Source organism: Octopus sinensis, linkage group LG12 (genome assembly GCF_006345805.1).
Source record: "Octopus sinensis linkage group LG12, ASM634580v1, whole genome shotgun sequence".
NCBI classification, from domain to species: Eukaryota; Metazoa; Mollusca; class Cephalopoda; order Octopoda; family Octopodidae; genus Octopus; species Octopus sinensis.
The window spans coordinates 50,010,448-50,026,041 of record NC_043008.1 but is presented as its reverse complement, the minus strand read 5'-3'; the positions used below and the strand labels follow the sequence as shown (position 1 = coordinate 50,026,041).

The 15,594-nt window shown below is 38.9% G+C and overlaps 1 protein-coding gene across 12 annotated transcripts in view; it reads left to right on the top strand.

The window, feature by feature from the left end:
* The window catches only part of LOC115217838 (chloride channel protein 2), a 211,421-nt gene that overhangs the window by 147,868 nt on the left and 47,959 nt on the right, over positions 1 to 15,594 (top strand). For all 12 annotated transcript variants that reach the window (XM_036507945.1, XM_036507951.1, XM_036507949.1 and 9 more), the window contains 4 exons: positions 4,247 to 4,399; positions 9,575 to 9,644; positions 14,122 to 14,232; positions 14,795 to 14,892. In XM_036507945.1, the coding sequence (XP_036363838.1) occupies positions 4,247 to 4,399; positions 9,575 to 9,644; positions 14,122 to 14,232; positions 14,795 to 14,892 (432 nt within the window). The remainder of the gene's footprint in view (positions 1 to 4,246; positions 4,400 to 9,574; positions 9,645 to 14,121; positions 14,233 to 14,794; positions 14,893 to 15,594) is intronic.

Below are 15,594 nucleotides of genomic sequence, written 5' to 3'. Positions count from 1 at the left end.
GAAAAAAAATGAATGTCTTTTTATTTGTTTCTGTAATCAGAATTTTAAAAAAAGTCTTCTCGACTGGTTTCATATCTAATTTGATTCTCTTCAAATATCATTTGACCCACCCATTTCATTTAGTGATTGTACATAGCTGTTAATTATACAAGTATGCCTCAATGTATGTTGTTTCGAGTTGACATCTTTTTTTTAAAGAAATTAATTAGAAAAATAGCCCTGACCTTCAGTTGATTTATCTAACTTTACATTGATCTCGGTGAACATATTTAAAAGCATAAAGATTAAAAAAGCATAAAACCCAATCCTGAAGTAGAAAAAAAAAAAAATAATACATGTGAAAATATGTACAAACCATTTATTCAAACAGATAAGAGGTAATAAATTTCTCAACCCTCCAGCATTTAAACTGGCCATATCCAACCAGAATATTCTACCTGTTTTATGTAGAAATTAGCTAAATTCTGGCCTCTTATACCTACCCTACAATGTTATTCTAAAAGTAAACAATCACATCATCAAAATCTCAGAGCAACAAGGTAATGTGAGACTAATTCAAAACAATGTGAATATATGAGGATTATATTTGATAGAGAAATCTGAATGTTAAAGGGTCAAATGGTCTTCCTTTTTTTATGATTTTTTAAGTGAAGCTGCATATCTCAGAACTAATTACTGATGTAAGTTGAGGGATACCTGTATTTCTCTCCTTGGGCAGATCATATATTTTATCTCTGATGAAAATCAAATGAGATGTGAAACCAGTCAGGTAGATCCTTTTTTATTTTTATTTTTGTCAACAGAAAAAAAGAAAATGACATTTGTTTACAGTTGTCCCAGTCTTGTGATGGATCTGCTGTGAAAAAACGGTTTAGTTTAAGTCATACCAAATATAGGCCAAAAAATAAAAAGCTATTTAGTGCTTAATTAATTCATTTGTAAGAATCTCTGTGTGTGTGTGTACATCTATATTCATCATCATTTTATGCCTGTTTTTCCATTTCCTCATGTGTTGGGTGAGTCTTCTCCAGCAGAACACTTTGTCACTTGTCATCTCCTTGATCAGATCCAGCCCCTCAAGATTAGTCTCCTGTGTCTTCCTTGGTCTTTCTCTTTTTCTGGTTTCTTTCTCTACACTTGCACACACACACACACGTGACTGTGGGTGTTTGTGTGCATATATATATTTTTCAACCAATATATCCCTCTTTATTTGTTCTCTACTTATTATTTCTTTACCCCTTCTCTTGCTAGTGTCTGCCTTTGACGTCGAATCTACTAACGTTTTTTTTAAATACTTAATAGCGTTCTGTTTATCATTTATGCAGTCATCGAAAATTGTTGTAATGTCTTGTTGTTGAGATGGGTTCCCTTTCTTTCCTGATGAGAAGATAGCATTTTACACCGTTTATTCCTTTGGAATAATACCAATGTTGTCTTCGAAACATATGTCGAAAATTTGAATAGCATCTGCGTTCAACTTCACTTATACAGGGTGTCCCAAAAAATGTATACACATAGTGGTTCGGCAAAAGAGAACGATAGAATAAGTACTAGGCTTACAAAGAATAACAAATTTACAATTATTTAAGGTGTGTATACATTTTTTTGGGACACCCTGTATATATATAATATGTAAATGTGTTTATGAATATCATATACAATATAATTGATAAACATGTAGTTTATTTATTAGCTGTGGGTTTGGGTCCCATGAGCATCCTTTGACATGCACTGAGCTCCAGTGTCTGCTATATATATAGCTGTGTGGGACAAAACACACAAACACATTTAGTTTACATTTTTTATATATATCATCATCATCACCATCCTGTGTTTGAGTGTGTCTGTACATGTATGTATATCTATATATTTAACCTTATATATACGTCACTTTAACTATGTATAAACATACACACACACCCATAATGGGTGCATGTATGTATACTGCCTTAGGATGTTTACTGTTGGCTGGTTTGTTTATATGTATTTCACCAGATATAGATGTATGTGTGTGTGTGTGTGTATATATATATTATATATCAGCAAATATATATAAATACAAGTTCTAAATAGGTTGTTAGCATTAGATTTCAATAATTCAGATTTCAGAATATTTCCATATTCCTAATGAGCAATATTGTATTTCATTTTCATGCACAAATGTCTTCTGCTTTAAGAATTCATTGTGGTTCTTTGGTTATTCCTGTCAGTTGACGTAGTTATCACCTATCAATTACAATATTTCACTCTATTTATTTTGTATAGAATAACAGCAAAAAAAAAACAAAAAACAAAAAAGGTTTCACCTGATGAGTTTTGATAATGGATTCTTGGTAAAGTGGAATGGGGGTGGCATCAAAAGCTGTTAATGCCAAGAATTTGGTACTGGCTGATCCCAAAGACCATCCCCTGAGAAATACGGGAGTTCTAATTGCTGTAGCATTCATGTTCTGGTGATATTGTTTACTTGTTTCAATCATTGGACTGCAGCCATGCTGGAATACCACCTTGAAGGGTCCTCGTCCATCAAATTGATCCCTAGTACTCATTAAGTCTGCTACCCGTTCTGTCGTTCTCTTTTGCTGAAGTGCCAAAACCATGGGGATGTAAACGAACCAACACTGGCGGTGGGTGTGTGGGGCAAACAGATAGACACATGTACATGTGTGTGTGTGTATGTATACACACACACACACACACACACACACACACACACAATGAGCTTCTCCACAGTTTTCTACACAGTTCACTTTTAGGAAAAAGACATCATGCTTTACTTTAGACATTAATCTGATGGTTTATCAGGCAAATGAGCTGGCACTCATGAGCATTCCAAGCAAAATGCCAAGCAACATTCCATCAGCCTTTATGATTTGAGTTCAAATCCCACCAAGGTCAGCTTTGCCATTTATCCTTTCATGGTTGAGCACTTGGATTGATGTAGCCAGTTTAACCCCTCCCCCCGAAATTGCTGGCCTTGTGCCAAAATATGAAATCAATATAATGGTTTATAATAAAAATGTCATACGACTTTGCAAAGTTCTTGGTTTGAATTCTAAATTCCAATAAGTTTATTCTTGGCAGCAAAATGGTAGACTTGTTGGAATGTTGGATGGAATTACTTAAGCCCTTCACTGCCAATGGATCATAGGCCATTGATGACTTTTTCTTACTGTTCCCTACTCTGAGCTCTTGGGGCCACTCCTGGGGACACCCTCATCCATGTGTCTTGGGCACTGATTCTCAACCATGTTTTACCTATGGACACCCTTGATCCCTATTTAAAGTTAAAAAAAGAATCCCATAATTAAATATTATTAGGAACTTTATATAAAAAAAAAATTAAAGTATTTTGTGTAATGTAGAAGTACAACTGATTTATTGTACAGAATTTTTAACAACTAAATCTTATCTGGACACCCCCTCCCAGAGTCATGTGAACCCTGGTTGAGAACCACTGATCTAGAATTTCCCTGGGGGAAGGGCTTCTGCTCTCAGCTCTTGTTGGTTTTGAATTGACATCTATTCTTCTGAAACTTTGCTTTTATCTAGGTAAGAGTCTTGGCCCTATGTAAATCCATTTTTACCTCTGGGATGAGGTGATCCAAAGTAGTCTGACCTCAATACTTTGACCTGTCCAGCATTGTAGTTCCTGCCTGGAGCTTATGCTCCACTGGCACAGCTCTCAAGTGCATTATACACACAGTACCAGGCTAGTTTCCAACAATAAACTATTATTTCTAAACTAAATGTAATTCCACAGTTATCTGATATTTTACTGATATATTTATGTGAAACCTTTTTTTGCCATTCTCAAGATGCTTATTACTAAAGGGATTGTTCTTGTTTCCAATCTTCCCTATTTTTGTTATCAATGTTTCCAGGTCCTTGTATTTGGATACGTATGTCTCTTTCCCCCTAATTCAGAAATAAGGCTTTGTTTCAGTTTGAATTCAGTCTGGAGTCTGGACATGTCCAGGAAAAAGACGCCTAAAGCTGATTAAATACCAAACTGATCAGAATATAGAGTAGATATAAAGGAAAGGAATATTTCATCTCCACTATAAAGGTTTCTTAAAAAAACACAGACACACAAGAAAAAAGAGGGAATAGAGCAATCAGGTCTGGAATTCAGTCTTGTCAAATCCATCTCTATCTGGTTAGAACTCTTCTAAAAATTTTAAAAAAATGAAAGAAAATGTAATAAAAAGCATATATTTATAATGAGTTGATTGTTTTGCAGTTGACTGCTCGTCGAGCCATTAACGAACTATTCAGTAACATTACATGGACCACAGGACAAGCTGATGATTTAGAAGAAGAGGCCATCCTCAGGCACTGGAATCCTCCGGCTACCAATATCTATGTCACATTATTACTCTATGTCATTATGACCGTAAGTATTTTATATCCAGTTTTATTTTCCATCTCAGTCATTTATAATGGGGACAAACTGAAAAATTATTTCTATAAATGTGTAGATTTTACTTAGGAATTTTTTCAAACCCATAAAAATATGTTATAGCCATCTATATATCTATTTCTTTATTACCCACAAGGGGCTAAACACAGAGGGGACAAACAAGGACAGACAAAGGTATTAAGTCGATTACACCGACCCCAGTGAGTAACTGGTACTTAATTTATCGACCCCGAAAGGATGAAAGGCAAAGTCGACCTCAGCAGAATTTGAACTCACAACGTAACGCAGACGAAATACCACTATGCATTTCGCCTGGCGTGCTAACGATTCTGTCAGCTAGCCATCTATATATCATACTTAACATGTATACACTGTGGACAGGCGAGATACTGCAGTTTTTGTCAGAGCTCCCCAAATCACAAGATTATCCTGGAGTTGTACCTTGTGGGTGCAAAGAGGAAGGGAAGCTGATTGTGCAGAGTAAAAAAAACCCAGTTGCTACATATGTGGAAGTAAAAGCCACTTGAGGGCTTTTACTCCAGATTAGGAAGTAAGGACAGGCAGAGGAGGAAGAAGGCAACAGATAACAGCAATGCAATAAGAACAGCAACAACAGTAGACCTCGGAAACTATTGTTTCCTTATTTCTTTATTGCCCACAAGGGGCTAAACATAGAGGGGACAAACAAGGACAGACAAAGGGATTAAGTCGATTAGATTGACCCCAGTGCGTAACTGGTACTTAATTTATTGACTCCGAAAGGATGAAAGGCAAAGTCGACCTTGGCGGAATTTGAACTCAGAACGTAACAGCATACGAAATACTGCTAAGCATTTCGCCTGGCATGCTAACGGTTCTGCCAGCTTGCCGCCTGAAACACCACAGTCATAACTAAGAAGATAGCAAATGAAATTTCCTCACAGAATGGTGTTAGAGATCATGAATTTAATACCAATAAACCCTGCAAGAATCAATTCTCCTTCTAATCTTATTTCTGTGGATGTGTGCAGGAATTTGCTTGTAAGAAAATTCTGTCTTCCTTTGTAAAGTATATATGCATCCATTTAAGTTACCATCTTCAGTTAGAAAAAAATGGATTTCATCTTGAAGACCTGGTGTGTGCACATGTGTTTTTACTTTGTGTTTTACTTGTTAAACTTGTGCATGTGCATTCAAGAACATAGCTTAACCCTTTGGTGCTTAAACCAGCCATATCCAGCTCAGATATTCCAGCTGTTTTATGTTCAAACTGACTAGTTTCAGCCTCTTACGCCTACCCTACAATGTCACTCTAAAACTAAGCAAACACATTATTGAGGTCTCAAAGCTACAAGATAATGCATGATTAATTCAAAATGCTAAGACTCAATAAGCATTACATTTGACAGAGCATCCTGGATGCCAAAAGGTTTGAAGAAACATTGGCAAGGGGCTATCACTCTTCTCCTCTTAGGAACTCCTGGTTCTAAGAACAGCCGTTGAGGAACTTAGTGGATCTACTGAAGAACTGGAGGAAACCGATGAACAATGTGTTGGTTGTGATAGAAGCAAGAGCCTATACACAGCTTGGAATGTTTCTGGCTTAGTCTCATATCGTGGGGGCTATTACATGAGTAACAGTGCTGGGTGGGTCACTCTTATTTTGTTTTTGTGTTCATTTATTTATAATTACATGCATTTATATTTATTTATTCTATGTATGTTATCTGAAATTTGATATTTGAAAATATATCTTGTATAATTTCATATAATACACCCACCCACCACACACATGTATGTATGTATATATATATATATATATATATATATATATATACACATACACACACACACACATATATATGTATATTTATATATATATACACATATATACATGCACTTGTATATATATATATATATATATATATATATATACATACATATACATACTATATATATATATATATATATATATATATATATATATATATATATATATATATATATACATCATCATCATCATCACATCATCATCATCGTTTACACGTCCGCTTTCCGCGCTAGCACGGGTTGGACGGTTTGACCGGGTCTGGGAAGCCAGGGGCCGCACCAGGCTCCAGTCTGAATCTGGCAGAGTTTCTACGGCTGGATGCCCTTCCTAACGCCAACCACTCCGTGAGTGGATTGGGTGCTTTTTACGTGCCACCTGCACAGGGGCGGAGGGTCCGGCATCGTCACGATCGGTTCGAGCATTTTAACGTGTCAGCGGCACATGGGCAACGAGGTCCGGGGTACTTGGGATCCAGGGTACTTTGGGGATCCGGGGTACTTAGAATGAGTAGGGGGTATGTGGAATTGCTGCAGAAAGCAGCCCGGGTCTTTGTAGTCACAGCATTTATCATCACTGAGTAACGTAATTAGGTAGAGGAAAGAAATACAAATATTCTAGAGTTGAGTTGGGGAGGGGGAGGTCCAGTTGAGGCGGGTAATATAGGAGGGCAACCAGTGGGGAAGGTTGGGGTAAGGAGGAACGATGGCAGGAAGGGTTGGTGTAGGTCCTAAGAAATAAAGACATTCGTTATCGTCACTGAGTAACGTTATTAGGTAGAGGAAAAATACAGATATTCGAGAGTTGAGTTGGGGAGGGGGGGGGTCCAGTTGAGGCGGGTATATAGGGGAGCAACAGTGGGGAAGGTTGGGGTAAGGAGGAACGATGGCAGGAAGGGTTGGTGTAGGTTCCTAAGAAATAAAACGTAGGATATTAGAGGCGGGAGGGTGCTAAAGGATAGTCGGAATGAGGCAGTGTCAGGAGGAAGCATAAGATCGGTGGGCAGTTGATGAGCTATGGCGCTAGCAGCTTGTCTTTTCACAGTGAAAGCATATGAGGAGAAGGGGTAGTGGGGGGAGGAGAGGGAGTAGGGCGTACCCGGTGTAGATGAGTAAGGCGTATCCGGTGTAGATGGTGAGGACAGGGTATACTGGTATTGGTGGTGGGGGGTGAGGAACAGTGTTCACCGGTATTGGTGGTGGGGGTGAGAACAGTGTTCATCGGTATTGGTGGTGGGGGGGGGGGGGGCGCACCGCCAATGGCTGAAAGATGGGAAGAGATGGGAAGAGATGGGAAGAGATAGGATTACGGCTTGAGGTAGCCTGGCCTAAGGTTAAATTTTGTAGAGAGAGAGATAGAAAGATAAATCAAGTTATGGCGAAGGCTTGAAAGTAGCCTAAAAGGTTAAATTTTCGTAACAATGTATGAAGAAATATATATATATATATATATATATATATATATATATATATATATATATATATATACATATACATACATAATATATATATATATATATATATATAAAATATTATTGGTGAATTGAAGAAATGGAGCTGAACGCAGATTGAACAGAAATCGTTTTATTTCATTTACACGTGTTTCGAAGGCACAATTACCAAAATCCGATTGAATAATGGGACCATATTGTGTCTTTCTCTTCAGGAAGAAAATAGGAAATCCGTTGGAAAAAACAAAAAAAAAACAGAACAGAGGCGGAGCAAAAACAAATCGAACTAGGCTCCTAAGAGCCCATGGCGAAAATGTTATCAGTGTATGTTGAGAACCGGTGGCTGAAGAATTTAACGGGTCAGGCATCGGTCAATCATGTGGGTGAGGGTGTATAGATGTTCTTTGTGACCGAGAATAAAGTTCTGACTATTTAAGGAATATTGGATGTTTATAAGGGGCGAGAAAAAATCTACTTAGAGACGTGTGTGTGTATATGTTCTATATATGTGTGTGGTGGCGTAGGGGTAGAAAACATTTTTTGTGTACGTGTGTGCGTTTGAACGTTCGGCTGTCAGTGGCTACTGCAGTGAGAACTGTTGGGTGGCAGAAAAAAATATATATATATTATGTTTTATGTGTGTGTGTGTTCATCTAAGCCTGCCTTGTCAAGGAAACCCCCGTTGTGAAAAAACCAAGCCCCGTTTATCTTACAGGAGTAATTCCCCTTGCAGTGGTTAATCGTAGATATCTTAAAGGCTATTTCAGAATTTGTTACCAAGGCTATGGGTGCCGGTATTATTTATAAACGCTATTTAAAAGCCAGATAAGTGTAACGCCGCCAATGGGGGCATCGAAAAGCCGACTGTAAAAGCCCGTTTACCATCCGGCCTCTGGCAAACAAAATATGGAAGAGTTCGGAGACACAAAGGTTGCACTGCCTTCTGCCCCTATCAAATGGGAGGGCCACCGACAAAATTGACCATTCCAGCCTGTAGCTTAAGTTCGTATCCTTCAGTCGCCATATTAGCTTACTGAGTCCCGTGGTCTGGCGCTTGTTCATGTCCCGAAAAGTTGCGTAATGGGACATGAACAAGCGCCAGACCAACATTATTGGTGACAAGTTGTATTGGCCCCTTTTCCTTTCCCTTGGATAACATCAGTGGCATGGAGACAGGAGGTTGATATGCATGGGCAACTGCTGCTCTTCCATAAACATCATTACCTGAATGTGTGCCTTGGAGGGAAGCTTTCTAGGTGCAATCCCATGGTCATTCATGACCGAAGGGGTCTTTACCTGTTACCGTTTTTACTGATGTTAGAAATTATTCTTGTTATTATTGTTGCTAAGGTGGCAAGCTGGCAGAATCGTTAGCATGCTGGATGAAATGCTTAGCAATATTTCATCCATCTTCACATTCTTAGTTCAAATTCTGATGAGGTTGACTTCGCCTTTCATCCCTTTAGGGGGTCGATAGATTGAGTACCAGTGAAACACAGGGGTCGAGGCAATCGACTATCCCCCTCCCCTAAAATTTCAGGCCTTGTGCCTATAATAGAAATTATTATTGTTGTTGCTACTACTGCTGCTGCTGCTGCTGTTGTTGTTGTTATTGCTGTTAAGCAACAAGATGGGTAAGGGTGATTAGGTGATGGTCTAGGGGTGAGGAGCGGGAGACCCCCAGACCTTGGAAAAAAACAAAAAAATTTGGTTGTCTTGTTGTAGTCGAGGGCTCTTCGTTGACACCTGACACCACTGGGAGGTGGCCCTCGAAGTCGCTGGAAATGGAGATCTCCAGGTTCAAATTCTTGAACAGCTGCTGCTGCTATCATATTGAAGAACATTGCCTGATATATCTTTTTTTTTTTTTTTTTTTAAACTTTTTTTGTAGTTTTGGATGGGTGCCTTGTCAAACACTTTACCAATTCCTGCGGGTGTCTTTGTTCCAGTTTTCTGCTGTGGTTTGTAGATTATATATTTTGCCTTTTTTCCCCCCACAAGACCCATGCTTTCTCTCCTCTTGTAAAAGTTTTGTCTTTGCCCTATCTAACACACATTCAGCAGAGTGGACTCACATTGGACTCAAAAACGACTCTTGCTAAACAACTTGTTGTCACTTCCACATATCCTCGTAATCTCATTATTCTTCACATTCATCCCTTCCGTGCTGGCTCCGGGTGGACCAAACTTACTGAGGTAGTGTCCTTTGGATTAATGTCCTTTCTGCCACCAATTTTTGTCTGTTAAAACAAGTAAAATATTATATTCCATTGGTCTTCAACAAAACAGCTGTTGACCTACAGGAAGCAATGTTTATATACGACATTAACAGAGTACCATTTTTGCACAAGTGGTTTCATTGGGAAGACGGGGAAATAAGCTCTCATGTGCACACACATGTATATATGCCAGCATGACAGGCTTCCATACAGTTTTTGTCTACCAATTTCACTCAGAAAGCTTTAATTAGTTCAAGGTTATAATTGATGTTCAAAGTGTCATAGAGTTTGATGGAATTGACACCATATGGAGAATTTGTAACCAGAGACATGCTTCTAACTTGGCTTAATAAATACACACATTTATGTGTGTGTGGGTATTTGTTTATATATATATATATATATATATATATATATATTTGGTGAAATAGAAAGATGAATAATCTTGTTGCAGATTAATCAAAAGTTTAACCGATACCTTGGTAGCAAAAATCACAGCAGAAGAAAGCACGGTTGGAGGTACAACCATATGGTGTTGCAACCGTGCATTGGTGCGGATAATTGAATTTTAATATTATTAGTGAATTGAAGAAATGGAGTTGAACGAAGATTGAACAGGATTTCTGTTCAATCTTCGTTCAACTCCATTTCTTCAATTCACTAATAATATTATATATATATATATATATGTGTGTATGTATGTATTTGTGTGTGTGGTGCAATCGTTTAGTGAGTTTGACTGTTGGCTAAAAGGTTGGTGGTTGAAGTCCACCCAGGGATGTACAGCATATTTTTTGTGAAGGTGCATGGCTCAGTGGTTAGAGCATCGGGCTTGCAATCATGAGGTAGTGAGTTCGATTCCTGGATCGAGCTGTGTGTTGTGTTCTTGAGCAAGACCCTTTATTTCACGTTGCTCCAGTTCAGCTCAGCTGTAGAAATGAGTTGCAACGTCACTGGCGTCAAGTTATATCGTCCTTTGTCTTTCTCTTGGATAACATCAGTGGCATGGAGAGGGGAGACTGTTATGTATGGGTGACCTGCTGGTCTTCCATAAACAACCTTACCTGGACTTGTGCCTCGGAGGGGAACTTCCTAGGTGCAATCCCATAATCTCATGGTCATTCATAACTAAAGGGGGTCCTTTTTTTATATACACTCATGCAACCTCTACACATCTGTTCTTCCCAGTCTTTTGTACTCGCTCTGTCCTCTAATCACCTTCTTGTACTTTAACAGCACATTCTGACTCCTCATTACCGCCATCTTCATCTCTCTTTCCAGCTCCCCCCTGATTGCTCCTACCCACTTTTATATATAAGGTAGCTGTGTCTCTCCTCTACAGCATAAAACCATCTCCTTTTCTACTATACTCTCATTCAGTCAAGGGAGATCCTTAGCTAGGTGAGTTACATGGTGACCTCACAAGTGTTGGCCATATGGAAAAGGCACTCGGTACACACTGTGAAGTGGTTGGCATTAAGAAGGTCATCCAGCTGTATGTTTGTTCCTTCTTGAGCCATGCCTGGCTCATAAGGGCCGGTTTTCCGGTTTCCTTGGCATATAGGTTTTCCGGTTTCCTTGGTATATAGGTTCCCCACCTGGATGGGATGCCGGTCCGTTGCATGTGAGCTGCAAGATGCAGGAGGAAAGAGTGAGAGAAAGTTGTGGTGAAAGGGTCAGCAGAAGTTTTGCCATTACCTTCTGCCAGAGCCATGTGGAGTTTAGGTGTTTTTGTTCATAAACACACACATCGCCTGGTCTGAGATTCGAACCCGCAATCCCTCAACCGCGAGTCCGCTGCTCTAACCACTAGGCCATGTGCCTCCACATCCAACTGTATAAACCAGGCCAAAGTAGACATTGGAGCATGGTCCAGTTATCTGATTCTTTCGGTTGTTAAACTGTCAGTGTGGAAGGTAGATGTTAAACGATAATGACACTCGTGTGTTTGTATGATACTAATGAATAGTGAAATGAAAAAAAGAAAAAAAATGTTTGGTGCGTGGAACAAAAGTACATTGTAGTGTTACAACTCTTTCTATGATGATACACTTAAACATTTCATAGCATAAATACCAACATGAGTTCCTGACAAAGTGGTTGGTATAATTGGTGACTAAAGCATCTTGAGTGGATGTGCATGATTTAGTGGTTAAAGTGTTGTACTTACGATTGTAAGATTGTGGTTTCAATTCCTGAACCAGGCAACACATTTGTGTTCTTGAGCAAAACACTTCTTTCCACGTGGCTCCAGTCCACTCAGCTGGCAAAATGGAGTAACTGTGCGATGGATGGACTGACGTTCTGTTCAGCAAGGGAAAAAAATATACTTCTCAGAAGCCAGAGAACTGTCCTAATGAGCCTTAGGTTCAGGAAGAACCTTTGATCCTTTTCTTTTCTTTTTTGGAAACCCCTTTGGGGTGCAGTGCCTGAGTTTGGCAGCTGTCCAGTGACTGACACCAGTAAATGCAGTGCAAGAATAACTAAATACATAACAAAGCACTGGAAATATTTTAATAGCATCAACATTTCAAAACTTAGCACACACATTTCTAGCAAGGAAACCACCACCACCACCACCACTTTGTCATATATGACATATGGCATTCATTATAGATATGATATGACAAAGTGTGTGTGTGTGTGTGTGTGTGTGTGTGTGTGTGTGTGTCTGCTAAGTAAGGCAGACATATCTGGTGCTTCTGATAACTTTATTCTTTCATCTCATGGACATTTTTCCCTTTAATTTTTTCCCAAAAACAATGACACGCCTCATTTGCATATACTCTTTCTTCTCTTTGCAATCTCCGTGCCCTTTCCACCCCCATCGACACTATACCATTATTAAGTAGTGGAAACCTTTGTTATCATGATTATCACTAGGATGGTAAGATGGCAGAATTGCCGGTGCGTCAGACAAAATACTAAGTGGTATTTCTTCTGGCTCTTTATTTTTCTGAGTTCAAATCCCACCAAGGTCAGCTTTTCCTTTTGTTATTTCGGGGCTGATAAAATAAGTACCAGTTGAGTACTGGGGGTTGATGTAATTGACTAACTCCTTCCCCACCAAATTTCAGGCCTTGTGCCTATAATAGGAAGAATTATCATTATCATTGCTTGTAGTGACTGGGTCCTGTGCCGGTGGCATGTAAAAAGCACCATTCAAGCGTGGTCGATGCCAGTACTACCTGACTGGCCCTTGTGCCGGTAGCACAAAAAAGCACCCACTACACTCTGAGTGGTTGGCATTAGGAAGGCATCCAGCTGTAGGAACCTTGCCTGATCAGATTGGAGTCTGGTGCAGCCATCTGGTTTGCCTGTCCTCTGTCAAACTGTCCAGCCCATGCCAGCATGGAAAGCGGACGTTAAACAACGATGATGAAGATGATGACGATGATTGAGGACACATGGCCTAGTGGTTAGGGCGTTGCGTTCACTATCACAAGATCTTGGTTTCAATTCCTAGATCAGGTGGTGTATTGTGTTCTTGAGTAAAGTCCTTCATCTCATGTTGTTTGATGATCACTTTGACACTTGACACACTGTGCACCTGATCAGGCACCATTGATTTGATGAAGGGAGGGAGCTCATTTACGGGCCCAGCACATTCGATCACCATAAACCAATCATCTGTGCAGGTTGTTTGGCAAAAGCTGAACATTCGTATGTTGTCTTTGATGGAAGAAGCCATCATCATCATCATCATCATCATCATCATTATTATTATTTTTATTATTATTATTATTATTATTATTATTATTATTATATTATTATTATTATTATTATTATTATTATTATTATCATCATTGTCATGGCAGCAAGCTGGGTAAAATGGTTTCTTCTATTCTTTTACTTGCTTCAGTCATTTGACTGTGTCCATGCTGGAGCACCGCTTTTCATTGTAGGCCTAGTACTTATTCTATCGGTCACTTTTGCTGCAGTATGGCCACAGTCAAGTGACTGAAACAAGTAAAAGAATAAAAGAATAATTTTGATATATATATATATATATCGAAAATTGTTGTATAATTTGTAATTTTATGCACCCTAAATAATTCACTGGGCACAATTCAGTGTAGTTTTAGTGCAATCAGGTATTTAAGAATTGTATTGATCTCCTGCAAAGCTGTATAAATTCATGTCCTGACATTTAACCTGAAATGAATGATTGTCCTTCTGGATTGTTCTGAAATGTATTTATGATTTGTCTTCTGTGAAGGGGCCGCATTTGGAAGGCTGGTCGGCGAGAGTATGTCTACATGGTTTCCGGAAGGAATTCGTAGCGGAGATGTTGTTCGGAAAATAGTTCCTGGAGGATATGCTGTGGTTGGTAAGTATATACGCAAGTGCATATGCACACACGCACGTGTACACACACACACACACACCACACACAGACACACACAGACATACACACAGACACACAGACACACACACGCACAGACACACACACACAGACACTGACAGACAGACACACACACACACACACACACACACACTCACACTCTCAAAATTAGTACCATCACTATCATCATTGGGGTCAATGTAATTGACTTATCACCTCTGCCAAAATTGCTGGCCTTGTGCCAAAATTCGAAATCAATATTTTGATAATGTTTATTTTGATACTGTTAGTATTTAGTTAATGTCTACAATACTTTGATAATGTTCTTATCATCATCATCTGTTTTGTATGCTGCCATTGGTTGGACAATTCAACAGGACCCAAGGAGCCAGAGAACTGTGTCAAGTTCCAGTGTCTGTTTTGTCATAGTTTTTGTGGCTGGATGCCTTTCCTTAGATAATGCTCTACTATTCAGATAATGTTGTATTATTTTGATAATGTCTTATATAACAACATGTGTTTTAAAATCTTCTGATGACCACTTCAGGTGCGGCAGCCCTCTCTGGAAGCGTAACGCGTACAATATCCACGTCTGTGATAGTATTTGAACTTACTGGTCAGATTAGCCATGTGTTGCCTGCTGTGGTAAGTTGTTATTCTTATTATTACCTCTGCCTTAGCGAAGGCAAAGGTATTGTTTTCAGTTGTATTTGTTTGTTTGGTTGATTGCTTTGGACAAGATATCTCAAGAACCGCTGGATGGATTTGGATGAAACTTTCAGGGATGTTTGGCCTCAAACTGATTAGATTTTGGGACTGATTCAGTACCGGACAAGGATTCTGGATCATTTTTCCGTTTTTATTTTTTACTTAATTTTTGAGATAGGTCGGGTTCATTTTTAGTACTCTCGTTTGTGAGAGCAGTTGAATTTATTTCAGATATCCTCATTTTAAAAGTCATCTCCGGCTAATTGTTGAGAAGACATTGGTGTTGCCTTGGCGGAGATTTGAGCTCTCTGAGTGCTCTTGTTATTATAGTTACTTCACAGAATCGGTAAAATGCTGGAGAAAATTGATTTGAACACATTTAGTTATAACTTGTGTTGAAACGCTACCAAGGTTGACTTAGCCTTTAATCTCTTCTGGATTTATGAAATAAGTACCAGTCAGGTGCTGGTGTTGATGTATGTGAATTTAGTGTCTTAGAAATAATTTTGTTACTGTTTCAAATCCCTCCAGATTCTCCATTACCATTTATCTCCCCTGGGTTCACATCAATGATTGTGGTTGCATTAGTTGGCTACAATAAATTACTGTGTGTGCTTGTGTATTGGTGTGTGTTTTATC